The sequence below is a fragment of the Bos javanicus genome, chromosome 8 (genome assembly GCF_032452875.1).
Source record: "Bos javanicus breed banteng chromosome 8, ARS-OSU_banteng_1.0, whole genome shotgun sequence".
In the NCBI taxonomy this organism is placed as follows: domain Eukaryota; kingdom Metazoa; phylum Chordata; class Mammalia; order Artiodactyla; family Bovidae; genus Bos; species Bos javanicus.
In genome coordinates, this window is record NC_083875.1 from 39,870,253 (window position 1) to 39,893,927 (window position 23,675).

At 40.1% G+C, this 23,675-nt stretch overlaps 1 protein-coding gene across 2 annotated transcripts in view; it reads left to right on the forward strand.

Annotated features, from left to right (window-relative positions):
- The first annotated feature begins 1,074 nt into the window (after window positions 1–1,074).
- PLGRKT (plasminogen receptor with a C-terminal lysine) overlaps window positions 1,075–23,675 on the forward strand; it is a 35,883-nt gene continuing 13,282 nt past the window's right edge. The window contains exons 1-3 of one of the 2 annotated variants that reach the window (XM_061425369.1): window positions 1,075–1,240; window positions 6,283–6,410; window positions 8,348–8,434. In XM_061425369.1, the coding sequence (XP_061281353.1) occupies window positions 8,354–8,434 (81 nt within the window). In that variant the 5' untranslated portion in view covers window positions 1,075–1,240; window positions 6,283–6,410; window positions 8,348–8,353. Of the gene's footprint in view, window positions 1,241–1,541; window positions 1,561–6,282; window positions 6,411–8,347; window positions 8,435–23,675 lie in introns of those variants that run through there. The other variant, XM_061425370.1, reaches the window with a different exon arrangement.

Sequence of the window (23,675 nt, forward strand, 5' to 3'; positions counted from 1 at the left end):
ATTAGATGGCTTTAGACCTATTGCAGAGATGATAAAAGTAAGTTTTGCAGAGGATGAAGAGCGACAGTGATGGACTTGGAGATCAAATCAAATGTAGGTGTGCTTATGGCAGAATCTGTGCACTCAGATGCTATGGTTATCAGTTATCCTGTCTTAAAGGGCCAAAATTCCAAATGGCTTTGCTCTTGTGGTTCCCAGGTCACTCTGGCAGGAAGTCAGTGAGGTGTGCACTCACATACAGAGCCTGGGAAGGTTAGATGCCTTCTCCACTGATGTGATGGCAGCCAGGACTAAGGGCAGGAACTTTTCTCATAGACCTTCTTAAAGGCCAGAGCCTGGTGAAGTCCATGCTATTTTTCCAAATTATTTAATAACAAAGAACAGAATGCCAACAGCTCCTCAAGTATTCTCTCAATAAAGCTGGGAAAGAGGGTGGCTTACTCAAGACAGAAATCAATGGTGGGGGTGAGAAGAAACGAATATCTCTCAGAGCATAAGTTGAGAGGGATGGCTGTTAAATTTTTTTTTTTTTTTTGGTTTGGTAACTCTGGTCAAGCCTTCTCTGTTTCTTTTCATGTCCTAACCTTTCCCCTACTTTGATGGTGGGCAGTTTAACAGCCAGAGGAGGCTGAGGCTCTAACGAATTAAATAAACTATGTCAGTGTTGAGATTCAAACAGGAGTGGGGGGAGAGTCCATCCTCAACATAAATCTATTCTATAAGGAGAAAAGCCCTTACAAATGTTTATAACTATGGATTATATGTTCAAGTGACAACTTCTCGAAAGATACATTTTCTTCTAGAAACAGACTCTACAAACGGTGGTTGACATCATATGTGGAGCACTGTGAGATGGCTCATTAAGCTGTATGGAGCTTTTAGCTCTACAAGGGAGCATGACTGCTCAGATTCCTCATGGGTAACTGACAAACCTCAGTGAGCCCTTTAAGTGAGATTTCCATTCTGCTTCCTCTGCCTACTTCCCTCAAAATTTGAGTCGCTGGATTTTGAATTTGCCTCTTTGACCTGCCCCTCCCATGGCCTGTAGGAAAGAAAACACCAGGCTGCTTTGGTCAGGGGCGCGGGCCCTTTAAGGAAGCAAGAGCTACGCTGTTTGGCCGCCGTGGCCAGCCAGTCCGGAGGTTCTGCGGGGCGAGGCCCGGTTCTTGTCACCGTCTCGGGGAGCTTCAGGCCTGGAGGCCTTCGCTGTGATCAGTGTCTCCCGCACCTCCACTGTCCAGTGAGTGAGCGCCGGCTGGGTGGGCCAGGCCGGCCGCAGGCTGTTGGGGGAAGGGCGGGTCCTCGCGGCAGCGTCTGCCGGCGCCGAGCTCCGGGTCTTCGGACTTGCTGGGCCGCTTTGGGTACCCTTTCCTTGTTAGCGCCCTTGGCTCTCCCGCTTCTAGTGCTAACCAGTATCGCCAACCTTGTTTCGGAGGAGCCGGTTCTCCCCTCAAAGACTCCAGGCCGCTCCCATATCGTAATTAAATAGGGGGAAGTAGGCAAAGCGTTGTCAGCGGAAATCAGCATAACCTTGCAGGAATTCCCAACTACCGCTTCAAGGTGAGCGGGTGGAGTTTTAAAGTACGGAAAGATCTCCCGGAAGCTGTAGGTTCCGGGCTGGAATTTTCAGGGGAAATGGGCTAGTTTGAATGGAACTCAGAGGTAGAATTTGCTGGGGAAGTGGCCTAATTTGAATGAAACCCAAAGACGTATTGAAATGATTGTAATCATGCAACCAGTCATATACATAGGTAGTTGATGTGTCATTCGATCAGGAAATGAGTCACTGCAGAAACTTGGATAACAGAAGTTACAGGTCATGGAATTATTCTTTTTTTCTTTTTTTTTTTTTTAAGTAAAATCAAATACCAGTTCTTAGATGTGACCTGAGGAGGACAGCCCCAACACTTCCTCCTCAGAAATACCCCTACCTGTTGTAATGTGTAGCACAGCTGAGGCAAGGCTGGCACAAAGAGCCCTTTATAAGATCTCAGGAGTAAAAAAGGGAAAAATGAAGGCAGAAGGGACCCAAATCAGGATTCTCAGCCTTCTGAAACACAGTGGTGTCAGTTGTAAGTAGCAAGGTATTTGTCACCAATGACAAAGTGTTGGCATTTTTTAAAGACTTGCCTTATACAATTGAATGAATTCAAAATTATTCCTATTGCAAGGTCACTCTTAATTATTTTCTGATACAATGAGTGAGTGAGTCAAAGTCACTCAGTAGTGTCCGACTCTTTGCGACTTCATGAACTATACAGTCTATGGAATTCTCCAGGCCAGAATACTGGAGTGGGTAGCCTTTCCCTTCTCCAGGGGATCTTCCCAACACAGGGATCAAACCCAGGTCTCCCACATTGCAAGCAGATTCTTTACCACAGCTGAGCCACAAGGGAAGCCCTCTGATATAATAAGTCCCCTACATATGAACCTTCAAGTTGGCAACTTTCAAAGATGTGAATGGCATGCTTGCATCTTCAATCATGTAAGTTAGTTCACGTATCTGGCATACATTGTCACGTGCGTACATCCTCTACAAGTAGTTGTGCTTTTGTGTACTTTACTGTACAGTACTTCATAGTGTACAGGAGTATAGTATCTTTTTTCAAACCCCAGATGTCCGGAAGCAAGCATTAAAGAAGGAGTAATATAGCTAGCTGGTACTGTTACCAGCCTCTGTATGTCAGCGGCTGTACTATACTACTATCCTTTTCAAGGTACTGTACTATAAGATTAAAAACGGTTTATTTTTGGTTTGTTTTTCATGTATTTTATTTAAACCTGGAATCAGTTCAGTTCAGTCGCTCTGTCGTGCCCAACTCTTTGTGACCCCATGGACTGCAGCACGCCAGGCTTCCTGTCCATCGCCAACTCCCAGAGCTTACTCAAACTCATGTCCATTGACATGATGATGTCATCCAACCATCTCATCCTCTATTGTCCCCTTCTCCTCCCGCCTTCAATCTTTCCCAGCATCAGGGTCTTTTCAAGTGAGTCACTTCTCATTAGATAGCGAAAGTATTGCAGTTTCAGCTTCAGCATCAGTCTTTCCAATGAATATTCAGGACTGGTTTCCTTTAGGATGGACTGGTTGGATCTCCTTGCAGTCCAAGGGACTCTCAAGAGTCTTCTCCAACACCACAGTTCAAAAGCAGCAATTCTTCGGCGCTCAGCCTTCTTCACAGTCCAACTCTCGCATCCATACATGACTACTAGAAAAACCATAGCTTTGACTGGACGGACCTTTGTTGGCAAAGTAACGTCTCTGCTTTTGAATATGCTATCTAGGTTGGTCATAACTTTCCTTCCAAGGAGTAAGTGTCTTTTAATTTCATGGCTGCAATCACCATCTGCAGTGATTTTGGAGCCCCCAAAAATAAAGTCTGACATTGTTTCCACTGTTTCCCCATCTATTTCCCATGAAGTGATGGGACCAGATGCCATAATCTTCGTTTTCTGAATGTTGAGCTTTAAGCCAACTTTTTCACTCTCCTCTTTCACTTTCATTAAGAGGCTTTTTAGTTCCTCTTCACTTTCTGCCATAAGGGTGGTGTCATCTGCATATCTGAGGTTATTGATATTTCTCCTGGCAATCTTGACTCCAGCTTGTGTTTCTTCCAGCCCAGCGTTTCTCATGATGTACTCTGCATATAAGTTAAATAAGCAGGGTGACAATATACAGCCTTGAAGTACTCCTTTCCCGATTTGGAACCAGTCTGTTGTTTCATGTCCGATTCGAACTGTTGATTCTTAACCTGCATACAGATTTCTCAGGAGGCAGGTCAGGTACTCTGGTATTCCCATCTCTTGAAGAATTTTCCAGTTTGTTGTGATCCACAGAGTCAAAGGCTTTGGCATAGTTAATAAGGAAGAAATAGATGTTTTTCTGGAACTCTCTTGCCTTTTTGATGATCCAGTGGATATTGGCAATTTGATCTCTGGTTCCTCTGCCTTTTCTAAATCTGTCTTGAACATCTGGAAGTTCATGCTTCATGTACTGTTGAAGCATGGCTTGGAGTTTTGAGCATTACTTTGCTAGCATGTGAGATGAGTGCAATTGTGCGGTAGTTTGAGCATTCTTTGGCATTGCCTTTCTTTGGGGATTGGAATGAAAACTGACCTTTTCCAGTCCTGTGGCCACTGCTGAGTTTTTCAAATTTGCTGGCATATTGAGTGCAGCACTTTAACAGCATCATCTTTTAGGATTTGAAATGGCTCAACTGGAATTCCATCACCTCCACTAGCTTTGTTCGTAGTGATGCTTTCTAAGGCCCACTTGACTTCACATTCCATGATGTCTGGCTCTAGATGAGTGATCACACTATCATGGTTATCTGAGTCATGAAGATCATTTTTGTATAGTTCAGAAGAACTATAATATTGGTGGTATTGTTGCCACCCCTTCTTAACACCTTCTGCTTCTGTTAGGTCTATACCATTTCTGTCCCTTATTGTGCCCATCTTTGCATGAAATATTCCCTTGGTATCTCTAATTTTCTTGAAGAGAGTTCTAGTCTTTCCCATTCTATTATTTTCCTTTATTTCTTCGCATTGATCACTGAGGAAGGCTTTCTTATCTCTCCTTGCTATTCTTTGGAACTCTGCATTCAAATGGGTATATCTTTCCTTTCCTCCTTTGCCTTTTGCTTCTCGTCTTTCCTCAGCTATTTCTAAGACCTCCTCAGACAACCATTTTACCTTTTTGCATTTCTTTTTCTTGGGGATGGTCTTCATCACTGCCTCCTGTACAATGTCACAAACCTCCATCCACAGTTCTTTAGGCACTCGATCAGATCTAATCCCTTGAATCTATTTTTCACTTCCACTGTATAATCTTAAGGGTTTTGATTTCAGTCATACCTGAATGGTCATAGTGGTTTTCCCTACTTTCTTCAATTTAAGTCTGAATTTGGCAATAAGGAGTTCATGATCTGAGCCATAGTCAGTTCCCAATCTTGTTTCTGCTGACTGTATAGAATTTCTCCATCTTTGGCTGCAAAGAATATAATCAGTCTGATTTCGGTATTGACCATCTGGTGATGTCCATGTGTAGAGTCTTCTCTTGTGTTGTTGGAAGAGGGTGTTTGCTATGACCAGTGCGCTTTGCTGGCAAAACTCTATTAGCCTTTGCCCTGCTTCATTCCATACTCCAAGGCCAAATTTGCCTGTTACTCCAGGTATCTCTTGACTTCCTACTTTCACATTCCAGTCCCCTATAATGAAAAGAACATCAGTTTTGCACGTTAATTCTAGAAGGTCTTGTAGATCTTCATAGAACCGTTCAACTTCAGCTTCTTCAGCATGACTTGGATTACTGTGATACTGAATGGTTTGCCTTGGAATGAACAGAGATTATTCTGTTGTTTTTGAGATTGCATCCAAGTACTACTGCATTTCGGACTCTCTTGTTTACTATGATAGCTACTCCATTTCTTCTAAGGGATTCTTGCCCACAGTAGTAGATATAATGGTCATCTGAGTTAAATTCACCCATTCCAGTCCATTTTAGTTCACTGATTCCTAAAATGTTGATGTTCACTCTTGCCATCTCCTGTTTGACCCCTTCCAATTTGCCTTGATTCATAGACCTAACGTCCCAGGGTCCTATGCAATATTGCTCTTTATACCATCGGACTTACTTCCATCACCAGTCACATCCACAGCTGGCTGTTATTTTTGCTGTGGCTCCGTCTCTTCATTCTTTCTGGAGTCATTTCTCTGCTGATCTCCCGTAACATATTGGGTACCTACTGACCTGGGGAGTTCATCTTTCAGTCCTATCTTTTTGGCTTTTCATGGTATTCGTGGGGTTCTCAAGGCAAGAATACTGAAGTGGTTTGCCATTCCCTTTTCCAGTGGACCACCTTTGTCAGAACTCTCCACCATGACCCGTCCATCTTGGGTGGCCCTACACAGCCTGGCTCATAGTTTCATTGAGTTAGAGAAGGCTGTGTCCATGAGATCATCACATCAGTCCATGTCTACCTAGTATAGTACAGTACTATATACCTGATCATGTTAGTTGGATACGTAGGCTAACTCTGTTGGACTTACAAACAAATTGGACTTACAAACGTCCTCTTGGAATGGAGTCTGTTTGTATGTAGGGGACATACTGTATATATTTTGTGAGTTGGAGAATGAAAGTGGAGAGTATTGTGGACACCTTAAGGAACCTGCCAGACTTTGGAAAATGGCTTTGTTAGGACTGGAAAAGAGGGGAAGGTTGAGAATACTGAACTCCAGTGCACAGTTCACAAGGTGTGGTGTACTCGTTTTCAGGTGTGGTCTCCTTTGGGAACTACAGGGAAGCTATTCTTCCTGCTTAGCTTCTACCTGTAACCTGTGGGAATATCCCCTGATATATCCAAACTACAATCCAGACTGAAGAAGGCAAGGCCAAGAAAGAGGTAAGCCTAAGTCTTAACTTTCCAGATAGTTTCTCTTCCCTAGATGAGGACTGTAACTCCACTTCAGAGGAGAGTCCACCCCCTTATAAATAGAAGCACTCTATGGGACCCAACTCTGACATACAGGGTGTGTGTGGGTGTGGGTGTGTGTGTGTATGTGTGTGTGTGTAAATAGGAATAGAGGACAGCTATTTTCTTGATAAATGTTTGCTGCATATGTAAAAATTCAATTATCTACTCCTACGTGCAAAAGAAAAATAAGAAATGGCAACTGTTTGAGCTATACTTTCTCTTGTATCATGCTTTCTACAACATTTGTGGGAAAGAGACACCCTGGGGACTGCCAAAATGGGTAATATATTGCTTCTGCCTTCAGGCAAGTTCTGCTCTGCTGTTGGAGACAATGGACATGGGGCTGTGAAAGTGGAGAAAGGAGAGGACTTCTGCTAGATCTCTCCACCTTACTGGGTGGCTGTGCCTCTGGTCACAGGATGGAGTAGAACAGCAGCTGAGGGACAGGGTGGGTAGGGAAATCTCATGACTTCCCAGGCCTGTTCAGGATTGTGCCTCTCCTCTTCTGGCTCAGCTTATTATGCCTAACATTGAAGCTGATTGTGGCTTGGAGCCTCCTATAAATCCATGGTGTGTCTCTGGCCAAAATACAGGGAAGCTACTGATGTCTGGCATGTAATATCCACTCACTTGGAGCCCCATTAGCAGGGATAACCCATTATGTCTGGCCTGAAATGCCCTCCCTCTTTCTTCATCTTCTTACCAGTTAAGCTAAAACCCATGGTTTTGTGGGTTTTTTTTTTTTTTTTTTGCTGAGGATATGGAAAATAGGAGCTTTGCCCAGGGTTCCCACAGAATATTGTGAATCCTGGGTAGAAAGCATTAAGAATGACCACTCTGAGCTGAGGTTCACAAAGTGCTCAATTGCTTACCAAAGATAATCAGCAACATTGTTGAGGAGGGTAGAGGAGTCATAACCTTCCTGAGCTTTGTAGTGTTCTGAAGGCAGAATCAACAACTAACTGAGGTCTTCTGTAACTACCCGGTTGACTTAAGAACAAAATACTGAGTTCTGGACCATTTAGAATTGCCAGCCCACTTAAGAACTTCTTAAGTAAGATAAATAGGATAGACGATACCAAGTATTCATTTAAAATTTGTGTTTCCCAAGACATTTAAGTATCCTTCGGTTTTCCTCATTTTGAGAACTTTAATAGTAACTTAATAAGAAAAAAATGAGGCTAGAGGACAATGGCCAATGGATGTTAGCAATGGGTGAATGGAAATAGAAAGTGGGTAAGAGAGGGAAAAGGACTGTAGGAAGAGTATTGATATAGTAACCTTGATACACTTAAAGCATAAATGCAAAGAGCACAGAGAAATCAGTGTTCTAGGTGTGCAATGCATTTTCTAAGTCACCCCTCACCAGAAGCAAAAGTTCTGTCATCCAACTATACAGAATGTAAGAGAGTAGATGGTATTCACCCTGCCCCTCATTAAAAAGGAGAGAGTTTGTTTGTTTTTGTGTGTTTAGTTCTTCCAGATATACAGTGGGAAGAAAAATCAGGAAATATGAACCTATAGAACAGGAAAGGATTTTGGAAATCACCTGGTTGTTAGCTGTGCCTGTGTAAGTAAACGATGGCCAGGGGCATTATTCTGTCACTCTAAGGCACTGCTGTGCACTCTAAGCAGGTATCTTTTCCTGCTTTATGAAAACTAAAAGCAAGAAAAGACTGTTGGTTAAGTCTGTCCAAGATCAGACAGCTAGTTAGGAGCCACGACTAGAATCCATAATGTGTTCCAGGTCAGAAAATTTTCTTTTTTTTTAAATTTTGTCTTAAGCTCATGATAGCCTGAAAAATAGAGCATGTGAGGATGCATGTAGAATACACTGCTTTAAACTTTGCTTTTTTACATTTTAGGTCAAGATGGGGTTTATATTTTCAAAGTCTATGAATGAGAACCTGAAAAGCCAACAGGAGTTCATGCTTATGAATTCCCGACTTCAGGTACATTAAAAAAAAGTTTACGTTGTTACAGTGCTTAAAGTTTCTGTCACGTGTGTTTCGGTGCTATGTTCTCCTTAACCTCCCCAAAGGTAAAATGCTCTTGGTGCTCTACCCTCAAAGACAAGATGAAATGGACTACTAATTATCTGGTGAAGGGACTTCTTTAAATCTTTAATCTAGATACCTAATGTAAAAATTTCCATAAAGAAGGAACAGATAACTGCTTACAGAGTGTATGGCAAACAGAATAATGCACCTCCTCCCCACCAAACGATGTCTGCATCCTAACCCCCTGTCAGTATGTTATGGCGAAACGGACTTTACAGTGTGAGTAAGCTAATGAGTTTGTAGGGGCAGATCCTGGATTATCCTGGTTTTTCTAGATGGGTCCAATGTAATCATAAAGGTCCTTTTAAGGGGAAGAGGGAGGCAGGAGGATCAGAGTCAGAGAGAGAAATTTGCAGATGCTATGCTGCTGAGTTTGAAGATGGAGTAAAAAGTTCAGGCAGCCTCTAGAAACTGGAAAAGTTAAGGATATAGATTCTCTCCTAGAACCTCCAGAGGGAATGCCATCCCTCCAGTCCATTCTGAACTTCTGACCTCCAGAACTAGAAGGCAATAAATTTGTGTTGTTCCCGAGTTGGGAAGATCCCCTAGAGAGGGGAATGTCTGCCCACTCCAGTATTCTGGCCTGGAGAATTCCATGGACAGAGGAGCCTGGCAGGCTACAGTCCACGGGGCTGCAAAGAATCAGATATGACTGAGATACTTTCACTTTTCAAGCCACTATTTGATAATTTTTTATAGCAACAATAAATTCTAATAGAGTATGAACACTTGACACTGGATTTATACAATGGCTGCTGCTAAGTCACTTCAGTCATGTCCGACTCTGTGCGACCCCATAGACGGCAGCCCACCAGGCTCCCCCGTCCTTGGGATTCTCCAGGCAAGAACACTGGAGTGGGTTGCCATTTCGTTCTCCAATGCATGAAAGTGAAAAGTGAAAGTGAAGTTGCTCAGTTGTGTCTGACTCTTAGCAACCCCTTGGACTGCAGCCTGCCAGGCTCCTCTGCCCAAGGGATTTTCCAGGCAAGAGTACTGGAGTGGGTTGCCATTGCCTTTTCCGATACAATGGCTAGATAAAAAGATCAAAGCAAAGTAGAAGATTGTCTAGTTGCCTAATATACGTTATTAAAAAGTATTTTAAAATGTACATCAGATACATGTATATGTACAGCTGAGTCCCTTTGCTGTTCACCTGGAACTACTACAACATTGTTAATCAGCTAAACCCCAATACAAAATAAAACATTTAAAGTTTGAAAAAAAATGTTATATGTAAAAATCAAGTATTAAAAGTTTGACTGAAGTTATTTTCCTAAGATTTCTAACAAAGATCTCTAGGCCTCTGTGGTTCATTATAGCCCTAGGAGCAGATGGTCCTATTGTGAGACATATAGTGACTGGTTAAAAGTGAGGACTAAAGCAAGGCCGCCTGGGTTTGAATCCCACTTCTACCTCCTGACTCACTGTGTGGCTTGTGCTTCAGTCTCCTAACCTGTAAACTGGAGGTGATAATCTAGCCATTGCTGTTGCCATTATTATTATGATAAGAGTGTTTTCTACGAGATAAAGATTTCTCTGGGGAGAATGGAACTGTTGCAAAGAATGGGCAACTGAACTATTTAACAGAGTAAAGTGACCGAGAGGTGACCAAACATTAGGTTTATGAACCAACAGAGTATGTTACATACTCAGAGAGTCCTTGTCCAAGACCTCTGGAAATTATAGGGCCTTTTACAGAAGTCAGGGTTTGTGAAGGTAAGCTAAGAGATTAGCCTATTACTATTCCATGGATGCTGGCAGAACACAGGAGACACCTATGTGTAACAGAGGCCTTTTTTTTTCTCACAGCACAGTAAGAGGATAAGCGTGAGGTTCATGTCAATTCCTCATGCTTCTCAAGTCTGATGGAGGTCACAATGATGGGTTCACATGGGTGCTGTGCACTCAGTGGGTTGTGCCACCCTCGAGGAACACTGGGCTTGGGGAATCTACTGCTTTTCTAGTGAGTGGGGAGCTGGTGGAGTTGAGGTGGGGAGAACTTCATAACTCCTTCCTCAAGGAAAACCTCAAGAGATGGCCTGAACAAACAGTAGTCTGGGCCTTGCATTCTTGGCCTATCCAGGCCCATGGTAGATTGCCCCTCAGTGTGACTGACCAGAGCATTGAGAACAGCCTTGACTTCTGCCCACTATAGTTGGCACTGAGGTCAAACTGGCAGGAGTACTGTCGGCACCATTAGTTTTCAGCTTAGCCGAACCAAAGGTGAACCAGGCCCAGACATTTAGGACAAACTGTGAATCCGAAGGGCCTATTGAGCCAGTAGCTTTGCTCCAGGTGTCAGAGTAGGGGATAAAGTTTTCCCCAAAGTAGTAGTTTCTACTACTTTATGCAAAACCGAGATGACACTAGGGCCAGGCTAGCCACATCCTCAAATTTATTATTTTCATTTGATCAGCAAATGGGTACTTTCCTTGTATTTTCATGTCCTAGTTGATCCACTCAAAAATGGGGATGTCAGACCTGAGAGTTACAAATTCTCTAGGGGTTTAGGTTTTTAACAGGAGCTCAGTAATAGGCCAGTTAACTGCCTCCCTGTTTTTTTTTTGAAAGTAGTTCAGTTCAGTCGCTCAGTCGTGTCTGACTCTTTGTGACCCCATGAATCACAGCACGCCAGGCCTCCCTGTCCATCACCAATTCCCGGAATTCACTCAGACTGATGTCCATCGAGTCAGTGATGCCATCCAGCCATCTCATCCTCTGTTGTCCCCTTCTCCTCCTGCCCCCAATCCCTCCCAGCATCAGAGTCTTTTCCAATGAGTCAACTAGAGAATTGTTTTATTTGGTGGGAGTGTTTAGGACTCTAAGTCCGGGAGACAGCATCTTACAGCTCTGAGAAAACTGCTCCAAGGAAGCAGGGGGGAACTCAGGCTATATACAAATTTGCAACAAAGGGAGCTAAAGTGCCTCCCTTTTTGAAAGGGGTATGTTATGGGTTTGGATCTCATCCCACTCCCAAATTCTTATGTTAAAATCCAAACCCCTATTACCTCAGAATGTGATCTTATTTGGAGATAAGAGTCTCTACAGAGGTAATCTAGTTAAAATGAAGTCATTAGGGTGGTGGCTCTAATCCAGTATGACAGCTATAAAATTTGGACACAAAGACATGCATACAGGGAGAATGTCATGTGACTAGGAAGAGCGTCCTGAAACAGAGGCTTCTTTCACAGCCCTTACAAGGTACCAACCCTGCTAACACCCTAACTTTGGACTTCTAGCCTCCAAAGCTGAGACAGTTTATTTCTGTTGCTGAAGCCACCCAGTTTGTGGTACTTTGCCATGGCAGCCCAGAAAACTAACATAGGATGCATTTTGGTGCCTGTGTCCAGTATGTGGCACTGCTTGTATTGGGCAGTGGCTTCTGGAGATGGCTGGGATTTTCTATTTTTGTCTCTATTGAATATATTGTTTCTATTGGACCTCTTGGAAGGGATCAGAGAATATTCCTCAATGGGAGAATGTCCTCTCATCACTATGAACATTTACAATAAAAGCAAGTAAAACAAAGTACATTGTACATTTATATTCAGGGGACACAACTGCAGTTATGTTGAATCAGTCCAGTGTATTTTAATTTCCTTTTCTCACTGCAAACTGCTCAAACCCTATCAGCTGTACTTTGCTCTATGGGAACAAAGACCAAAGATTTTAACATAGGTACTTCAGGGGTTATCATGATAGTTTCAGGAAATTAGGCTATTAGGAAATACAAATGTATTTTTTCCCTTTGGTTTCTCATTCTGGAATTGGTACTGTTTCCTCCCCTGTGCTCTCCTGACCCCTAGAGAGCTCAGGGGCATCGTTCTTTTAGCCAACACTGGTGCCACTGCTCCGCCCTGCATCCTTAGCACTTTGGACCACCTTGGCACTTAGCACACCCTCCCTGCATGGGACCAAGTAGACATGGTGCCCATATCCAGCAGAGCCATAAACATTCAGTCCCTCCTCTCCCCTCCCTGAAGTTCCCTGGCACACTCAGCCATCTTCCCTGAAGCAGCTCAAGTTGGAGGAGAGGAGAAGGGAAAGAGCAGCTCAGAGCCAGTCAGCAAGGGTTTGACTTTACTCTCAATTTCAAAGGGCTTCCCACCACTGGACTCCACAAACAAATATCTGATGTATTTAGTCTATGCAGAGTTCTATATCCTAAAGGCTGACACCACTATTTCAGCTTTATGGAACCCCTGACCCAACAGCCACAGCTACATTGCATGCCTTTTGGCTGGGGAGGGGGGCTTGCTGCCCCACTGATGTCATGATAACATCCTTTCTTTCTCCTACTCCAGAGAAGAATGTGCCACAACCAAAGCACCATCTGGGAGTCTTGTTTGGACCCTACATTTTGCTTCTCAGGCTCACTTAACACACAAGACAATGAGAGATCTTTATTCTACCCTCCTACTCCCACCACCACTTGTGCAAAAGCATTTGCTTCCAGATCTCAGGGAGCTTTCTGATACCCTCTAACCCAACCAACAAGGGCCCTTCTCCTGTGTCTTCCAGAAAGTGAAAGTGAAAGTGAAGTCACTCAGTCATGTCCGACTCTTTGCGACCCCATGGACTGTAGCCTACCAGGCTCCTCTGTCCATGGGATTTTCCAGGCAACAGTACTGGAGTGGATTGCCATTTCCTTCTCCAAGAAGGAAGTTGGTGTCTTCCAGAACACCATATCTATCATCACCTTATCTTTGTCCCCAAACTGGCAGCCTCCATGAAATTCAGGTCTGGAATTTTACTCTACTTGCAAGTTAACAAGTTAGCCTGCTATTGTTTCACAGATGCTGGCAGAAGCCTTGGTCCCAGCACAGCAAGCAGCATGAGCATAGTGTTGCTGCTAGTTTTCTCTGTGCTCCATGTAAGCCCCATGAAGGTGGGCCTGGTTGGATGTTGAGGTGGATGCGTGGGTTTGTGACATAGGTGAAGAACAGTGAGCTTGTAGAATCTATCACTTTTATCATGAATGGTGAGCAAGGCTGCTCTCTGACTGGGAAGAGATGTTGCTTCATCCCTCAAAGTTGCTCACTGCAAACACAACCCTGACAAATGGCTTGGTCGAAGAGCAGGGCCTCTATTCTTGACCTACTCAGCAAGAATGCCCAGGTCAATGGCAGACTGATTTCTTCCAACACATGTGTTGGTTAGGATGATAGTTTTTCCTTGTTGACCAGGATATACTTTACTATTTTACTTTTAATTTTATGGAGAATAACAAAAAATAGTATAGATCAACACAGTTGAAGCAGCCTTCCAACACTAAAGCTGCCCGAGTTTTCATCCTAACTGGGGCAGCCAAGGGAGAGGCATACTCATCTCTGGCAGTTTGGGAAGATCGTCTTGGTCCTTAAATGCTTCACATTTAAAGGAATTACACATTTAGCATCATTTTAAGACTTTGAGCTATTTCTTTTTAAAGAAACATAATGGCATATTTTATATATATGAGAATATATTTGTAAATTATGAAGCATAATAAAATGAACATGGATGAGTCTATGACTAAATTGAATAATTATATTATCACAATACCCCTGAAGCTACCTATGGGTTCTTCCCTACATGCTGAATGAACCCAGACAGCTAAAGCTAGACTGGAATGTCCCAGAGTCCATAAAACTAAGCATGGCTCTGAAAAATGGAAGAAATGGGTCCCTAGGGTGGGAGATGACATGAAAATTCTTCAAAGAGGAGGTTTAAGAAACCCCAGTTAAAACACTTGGCCTACTAATATCTCTAGTCTGTGATGGCATGTCTCTTGGCTCTTTTCCTATTTAATGGCACTTCAATTAAAAAGGATAAATAGAAGAAATAAAGCAACACATTTATTTAAAAGAAGCCTAATAACTAGAATTGTTTTCCCAGTGGGTTTTTTTTTAAGTTCTACTTTTTTGGTTAAAAAAAAAGATAAATCATAACTTGATAATTCCACATTATTGGTGTTTTTCTTTCAGAAGAAAGGACCAGAATTAGAGATTCAGCTACATCTTATACCACTGTCGAGGTTCCCAACTCTGGCTGTATTCAGATTCAGATTCGATTCAGGGGGTCTTTTGAATGTACAAGTCCCACCCCAGACCAATCAGATTTCTTCATGGCCAGGCATGTAATTGTATTAAGCTCTTCAAGGGACTATAATCCACAAACTGGGTTGAGAACCTTTGCTCTTTCCTTTTGCTACATAACTGTAATTGGTGATTGGCAGTGACAATATAGCATACATTGGCGATAAAGCCAAATATGTTTTCAGTTTAAGTAAGTTAATCATTAAGTTAAATCAATCACTGGAGTCTGGTTAATAAAAATTTATAAGAGGCTTCAGATCAAAAAGATTTCTTTTTTGTTTACAAATTGGTTGCAGTTGAGCTGAGGAGAATTCACATTACTCAATTTAATGTTTTCAGATCATCAGCAAAAGTCAGTTTCTCACTCCTTTTCTAGCCTCTGTTACTGCAGATAGTGAATGGATGGCTGTACTCAGCCAAGTATCTCGGGTAAAAATGAATATGTTCTTAAAAATGCCAATAGATGGCACACCTAAATCAATTATATATGACCTAGTGTTAGTTGCTTAGTCATGTCCAACTCTTTGTGACCCCGTGGACCATAGCCCACCAGGCTCCTCCATCTATGGATTCTCCAGGCAAGAATACTGGAGTGGGTTGCCATTTCCTTTTCCAGGGGATCTTCCCAATGCAGGGATCGAACCTGGGTCTCCCACATTGCAGGCAGGCTCTTTACCATCTGAGCTGCCAGGGAAGCCCATGATATATGATCTAAATGGCCAGAAAAGCATTTTGGTATTTTTAAAATAGGATACAAACTACAAGGACAAAGCAGAAAAAAAGGAGGGAAAAGATTCCATGGGTCCTTGCTGTTCTGTAGTGTTTTTGTAGGCAAAGCAGTCACGGTCCATGTAAAGATTAGAGGGCAGTTTATTAATTGTTCACTAAGAGCAGGCAACAAACTAATGACAAAAAAATTACACAAGAGCCAGCCTTTGACCTGTAAGTCTGTATAGCATTTGGTGTGAAGAAAATGAGGTATAGATACAAAGCAAAAATATAGTTATTTAATATATATGAAATTATGTATTACATGCTAAGCAGGATTCAGACATGTAAAAGGTACAGGCTCTATATTCAAGGAACTTCTCATCTTATTTGGTGGGAAGATGGTGAGGTATGCTGCAAATAACCAGATATTTGTGGTATGAATGTGGCAGGCAGAATAAAGACCCTGTAAAGATGTCTACACCCTAATCCCTGAAACTTATGAATATATTACTTTATATGGCAAATGGACTATTGCAGATGTGACTCAGGGAATAGACTTTGAGGTGAGAAAATTATCCTGGATTATCAATATGGACCCAATCTAAACACACAAATTCTTAGAAGTAGAGAGTTAAAGACCAAAGAGTCAGAGAGATGTGATGTTTCTGGCTTTGAAGATGGAGGAAGGCACCCCAGACAAGGAATGCAGGTTGCCTCTAGAAGCTGAGAAATGCTAGCGACAGATTCTCCTCTACACTCTCCAGAAAGGAACACAGCCCTGCAGACATTATGATTTTAGCCCATTCAGACCTGTGTTGGACTGCCAATGTTCACAAGTAAAGATAATAATCTGTATTGTTTTAAGCCATGGTTGTAATTTGTCTATACAATGGTATATGCTAGAGTTATTTTTACAATGTGAAATACAGTGTAGACTCAACAAATGCTTCTTCAAATATATAAAAATTAAAACAGCAAATAAGAGCAAATAGCTTACGAAAAACTGAAATTGCTTAAATCCTTATAACTCCAATATCTATAATTCTTATGTCCTCCATCTGCTTTTTTTTTTTTTTTTTGGAGGTGAAAGCTATACCAACATCTTAGAATAAGAAGGGCTTGATGTTCTAAAGAAAGCTAGAAAGTACAGTGTTTCCTTTGTAGAGAGTCCTGTGGTGACAAGGAACCCAAAATGTAGAGCAGGTACTGAAGAGGACAGGAAAGCAGCCAACTCCATCTACAGCAAAAGGATAACCAAGTGGAAACTGGCTCAAGACATAGAAGTGTCAGGGGACTTAACCAAGAAGTACCTTGGAATAAGAGAAGTGTGATTAACACAAGTTCACCCACAGTGGGCGCTATAAGGAAGGATACAGCAGCTTGATTCTACTGTCTTCATTCACAACGGTCTTCAACTTATTCCTCTGAAACTCATTTCTGGTATGTCCCCATCCTGGTTACCTGCTCTTAACCTCCCTCTTCTGAGATTCTTTTTTTTTTTAATTGCAGTAAAACACACACAATATAAATTCACCATTTTAAAGTGTGCAGTTCAGTGATGTTTAGTACATTCACAGTGTTGTACAACTATCACTACTGCTTGTTTCCATTACATTTCCCTCACCCCAAAAGGAAGCCCCATACCCATTAAGCATTCACTCCTCATTCTCCCACCCTTTCAGACCCTGGCAACCACTAATAGCAGATTAGAGCACTCTGTCCTGATGGATTTGCCTGTTCTGGGCATTTCATGTATGGAATTATATAATATGTGGTCTTTTGTGTCAGGCTTATTTCAGTTAGTGTAATCTTTTCAAGGTTCATCTGTGTTGTGTAATGAATCAGTACTTCACTCCTATTCATTCCATTGTATAAATATACAACATTTTGTTTATCCATTCACTGGTTTAAAGACAGTAATATTGTTTCCCCTTTGGCTATTGTGAATAGTGCTGCTTATAGAAATACTTGTACACATTTTTGTTTGAATACCTGCTTTTCAATTCCTCTGAGTATATATATCAGGAGTAGAACTGCTCAATCATGTATCAATTTTATGTTTAATTTATCCCAGAACCACACAGTGGCTTTACTATTTCACATTCCTATAACAATATATCATGATTACCATTTCTCCACATCCTCACCAATACATATTATTTTCCTTTAAAAAAAAATTCTAGCCATTCTGCATGGGTTTACAGAGGTATCTTATTGTACTTTTGAATTTCCATGAGTAATAATACCATTAAATATTATTCATGTGCTTATTGGCCATTTGTTTATCATGTCTGGGGAAATATCTCTTTTAGTTCTTTGCTCATGTCCAAATTGGATTGTTTGTCTTTTTCTTGTTGAGTTGTATGAGTTTCTTATTTAGTTGGATACTCAATCCTTATCAGATATAAGATTTGCAAGTATTTTCTCCCATTCTGTGGGTTCTTTCTATTCTTGACAGTGTTCTTTGATACATACAAATTTTAAATTTCAGTGAAGTCCAATTTATTTTTTCTCTTATTGCTTATGATTTTGGTATCATAGTCTGAGAAAGTGTTGCCAAATCCAAGATCATTAAGATTTGCACCTGTGTTTTCTTCTAAGAGTTTTATAGTTTCAGCTTTTATATTTATGTTTGTGTTCCATTTTGAGTTCATTTTTTGTATATGGTATAAAGTAAGAGTCCATTTTCATTCTTTTGAATGTGAATATCCAGTTATTTGAGTATAAGGTTTATTCTTTATAAACATGAAGTTAGATACTGCGCAGTAAAGATTAGGAATCTCATAGTTAAGGCTGTTACTGGCTCAGATGAAGATGCTGTTCACCTGGGTCCAGGCCCTCTGAAATGAACATCTTGACCTGTTAGTGATCTTCAAGTTCCTGAACTTCAAGACAGTGTGGTAAGATGCTAGTGTCTTTTTTACTAAAGGTGGAATGAAGGGAAATAAGTTAACTATACTATGAAGGACTGGGTATAAATGCAAAGAATATACCTAAGGAATTTCCTAACTTTTAAAGAAACTTCTAAAAATGTTCAGCAAGTCTTCAAGTGTGGGACAAGATATTAATTTGTCTGAAATCCCTTAGAGGAGTTAATAAAAACACTAAGAATTCCTGTATATTGTCTATGTTGAGAAATGAAAGAAAAATAATTAATGAAAGTCATTGGTACCATAGACATTACTTTCTACAAAGACAAATAACAAAGAAGGGTCAAACCACCAAGTTGATCCTTTGCTGCCTAGCTCTTCCATGCTGACAGGTGGGTCCAAGACCCTTCCTACACTCAAATTCTCAAAGGGGAACACTGGTTTTAGGTTTGTTCACAATCTTAAATGAGACCAATGAATCCAGTTATAGAGGATCATGAAGATTTTCCTTTTAGTTTCCTCCCTCATCTAGAATTCTAGTTTCATAAATCTAATCAGAGTGAATTTTATTTTTAGTTCTTCATTGCTTGAGCAAGCAGGGAGTATTTATTAACTCTTATTTATCTAATTTATTAACTCAATTCATTAAGTATATTCTTACTTAATAACTCATTTACTGAATGTCCAGTATATGCAGAGTTTTGGGCCCAAAACTATTAATTAAAAAATGATCCTATGGCTTTAATAATTATTTTTGCTTTCCTCTAAAATCTTCATTATACATACAATGTATACACACCCAGACTTACCCCATTTATCTCAGAAATAATGTAAGGTAGGCTTGCTGTTAAAATCTTTAGACTTCTCATATGTGTCTTGTTTCTATACCATTTTCCTCCTTAAGACAACTGAAAATATGGGGCAACAGGGGGAGAAGGATTTTAGAGAGAAAAAATAACCCTATAAACATCCTTAATACTTAATATAAGAGGGAAAGCTAAAATATCATTATTCTTGAATAAAGTTACTAAAATGCAGAATAAGAGTGAATCCAGATTTTAAGAAATGTTTTAGCTTGAGATAATATTATATTTGCAGAAAAGCTGGTAAACCATCAATAGGAGAGAGTTTACGTATACCCTTTGTTCAGCTTTCTTCAATACCAACAATTTATAAAATCATAGTACAGTGACCAAAACCAGCAAATTAACATCAGTACAATACTGTTGACTAAATTACTGATCTTTCTGAAATTGACCAGGTTTTCTCCTAATATTCCTTTTGTGTTTCAGGGATCCAAGATCTCATATTGCATTTAACTGTTGTTTCTTCTTAGACTCCTTTGGTCTGTGACAGTTTCTCATTCTTTCCTTTGCTTCCATGATAAGTACTTTTTGTATAAGTACTGGTTATTTCATATAATTTCTCTCACTTTGGGTTTTTCCAACTTTTTCTCATGACTAGACTGAGTTTGTGCACTTTTTACACCTTATTCTTAAACCACAGAATGCTGTTATGTCTTTCTCATTGCATCATATCAGAGAATACTGTTGGTAGGTCTTGTTACTAGTAATGTTAAACTTTGGTCACTTGGTTAAAGGAAAGTTACTATTTTTTTCTTATTGATAAATATCTTTGAAGAGATATGTTGAGAGTCTGTTACTGTCTTGCTTCTCCTCAAACTTTTGCCTACTGCTTTTAGCATCCATTGGTGGGATCTTACATGAAAAACTGATTACTGTAGTGTTTGCCTAATGGTAACTTTTTATTTCCTTCATTCCATTTATATTTGCTCACTGGAAAAGCTATCCCATCTCCATGTATTTATTTATTCAGTTATTTATACCAATATGGTTGTATGGACATATTATTCTATGGGTTATAATTTAGTACCATGATTATTTATTTTATGGCTGAAGTTATTTTGACTATTGGGAATTCCTTCCAGTTGATTCCTATGTCCCTTTGGCATATCCCTTCATTTTTGCTCATTTTCTGTGATCATAAGTTAGTTCATATATATCGCTCCTGTCCCAGGCCTGGAACTAATCACTCATTCAAAGAGTCCTGGTTTTTAGAAAATGGTGTTTAGAAACCAAGATCTGGGCTCTAAGTGTACTTACTGCTGTGGTCATTATTCCCAGATCCTTTCAGCAAAGACATGTATTTATATATTAACCCATGGATATACACAGACTTATACATAGAAGTATTTCATATTCTAAACCATGAGTTCATACTGATACATCTAATTCCAGTGCATTATGATGTTTCAGTCTGGCCTTTCCTTTCTCTTTATATTTAAGTTTTTTTCTCAAACAGTGAAAAACCTGGCTCTCATTTTCTATAGTATATTCACTTCAATCCTAGTGGAAACATGAAATAGTTACAGGATTGCCAATACATATCCTGATGAGAAACAGGTTCACTAACCAGAGAACATTATTTGCATGTTCTTTTCCCTTTTACACTGTCAAGTCAAGCTACTGTTTTTCTGTAAATTAGATTAGTTCTTCCTAGGCTCCATCAGGGTGATTATGTCATTTGCAGTACAGTTATACTTTGGTGGGCTGCAGTCCATGGGGTCGCACAGAGTCGGACACGACTGAAGCGACTTAGCAGTAGCAGTAGCAGTAGCAGTATACTTTGTATTCTCTCCATATCCAAGTTGAGTTTAGTTACAGGGTAGGGGAGTATATGAAACAAAACAGTGTTCTAATAATTAAAGCTATACAAAATGATACACTCAAAGGAGCATCCCTCCATCCTCATCCTTGCTAACCTATTCCTAATCTCCTCTTTATACATCCTTTCCCATGCTGTCTCTGTAGGTGTCTGATCTCCTGGTCTTCAGTTTACCCTTCCTGCATCTTTTGCACAATAGACTGACAGACGTATATTTTCCTAATTCCCCTTCTTTTTTACGTGAAGGGTAGCATACTATTGATACCCTTTAGTACCTTGCTTTTTTCATTTAACAGTTTATCATGGGAATCATTCCAGTCAGTTCACAGAGCTGTTCCTCATTTCTAACAGTTGCATAATGCTCCCTTGTGTGGATATATTATAATTTATTCATATTATGTTTGGGCACTGTATTAGTTTCCTATTAGTATGACAAATTTTCAAGACACAAAATAATCTTACAGTTCTGGAAGCCAGAAGTTTGAAATGGGTCTCATTGGAAGAAAATCAAGCTGTTAGCAGAGCTGCATTCCTTCTGGAAGGTTTAGGGGAGAATCCCTTTCCTTGCTTTTTGTAGTTTCTAGAGGCTGCCCAAATTCCTTGGCTAATGTCACCTTCCTCCCTCTTTGAGCCAGAAGTGTAGCATCTTTCTCTCTAACTCTGACTCTCTTGCCTCTGTCTTTCACCAATGACACTTGCGATTACATTGGGCCAACCTGGATAATTCAGGATAATCTCCCCATCTCAAGTTCCTTAATTAATTACATCTCCCCATGGATTCTGAGCATTAGGACATGAACTTATTTTGGGTAGAGGCAGTATTCTGCCTACCAGAAGTACTTAGATTATTTCCAATATTTTGCTGTTATAAATAGTGCTTCAGTGAATAACCTTGTGCTTTTTACATTTTTGTTGTGTTGGAGGTATACCGTCAGACTAGAATTCCAGAAGTGGGATGACTGGGTCAAAGGCAGGTGCCTTATAGTTTTGTTAGGTATTGCCACTTAGGTATTTCCCTTCAGAAAGGTGATACCAATTTGAGAATACCCATTTTCCCATAGTCTCTGCAACAGAATGTGTAGTCTTGCTTTTTAATTTTTGCCAATCTGATAAGCAAGAAATGGTACCTCAGTCTTGTTTTAACTTGCATTTCTTTAATTATGAGTAAACTTGAACATTTTCTCACATCTGAGGGCCATTTATATGTCTTGTTTTTGTGAATTATCTGTTCATGGGTTTTTTCCCTTGTCTCTCAGTTCTTTATACATTAGCAATATTGATCTCTTGTTTGTGGAATATATTGCAAATATTTTCTCCCAGATTGTCATTTATTTTTTACTTTATCATGGGGTTTTTATGCCGTGAAAAAAATTTAAAAACTTTCATGTATTCAAATGAATAATCCTTTATTGCCTCTGCATTTTGAGTCTTTATTTTGAAAGCCTTTTCTTGTATTAAAGTTGAAGAGGCAGTCACCCTCTGCCTCTATGATATTTGTACAGCTTTATATATTTTTAAAAACATTTAGATCCCTAATCTATTCATATTATCTTTGGAACCTACTCAGGAAGGATTAATTTTACTTTAAATCAACAAATGATTAAATATTATTATAAGGAAATTACTTGATTCCTTTAGTTAGCTGGTCTTTATTATCAACTTATTAAAGAAGTGTGTGTGTGTGTGTTTAATCCGAGTCGTGTCTGACTCTTTTGAGACCTTGTGGATTGTAGCCCTCCAGGCTGCTCTGTTCATGGGATTTCCCAGGCAAGAATACTTGGGTGGGTTGCCATTTCCTTCTCCATGGGATCTTCCCAACCCAGGGATTGCACCAATGTCTCCTGCATTGTAGGCAGATTCTTTACCACCTGAGCTACCAGGAAAGCCCTTATTAAAGCAATAAAAACCTGAATATAAACTACAAACTAGTAACAGAATATCTGGAACCAAAATAAAATAATAGATGAGAGAAAATGAAAAATTGTTAATCTAAATTTCCCTTGGAGAAAGCACATATCTGCTGCTGCTAAATAAAAAGATTAATGTTGAAAGACCATATTAAAGTATAGAAGAAACTGCTTTGAGAAAGCAGTTTCATAAGTATGGTTATGAAGAAGTATTCATAATTATTTACACTTGCCTTAATGAGATTTTACAGCAAACATTATTTAACTGCTTAGAGCTAATTAAAAAAAAAATCTATACCTTTCACAGTAAGTATGCTGAAAATCAACAGGAGGTATAAGAAATACACAGAAGCCTTTTAAAATTTATTTCATATTATTATGAGATTTTCATTGTTCAAACCAGTTACTTATTATTATTAAGTAGATGGAAGGAGAAAAATAAATACTATTCATCAACCTGGGCTTCCTAGGTGGTTCAGTGGTAAAGAATATGTCTGCCCAGTAAGAGACATGGGTTCAATCCCTGGGTTGGGAAGATCCCATTGAGAAGGAAATGGAAATACACTCCAATATTCTTGACTGGGAAATCCCATGGACATAGGAGCCTGGTGGGCCCCTATGGGGTTGCAGAAGAGTTGGACACAACTTAGCGACTAAAAAACAAAAGCAGCAACAATTCTTCAACCCCTGCCCCAACTTCTATCAACTGAGAGGGAAAATGAAAATGACAGAGTGTCTCTTTATTGTAACACCGCAAATAATTTTTCAAATCCATCAACTATTTTAATAAAGAAATATGTCACTAATATTAGTAACTAATTTTTACTGAGTGCATACTAAATGCCAGCCACTATTCTGAGAATTTTATGTATTCTCATATTTT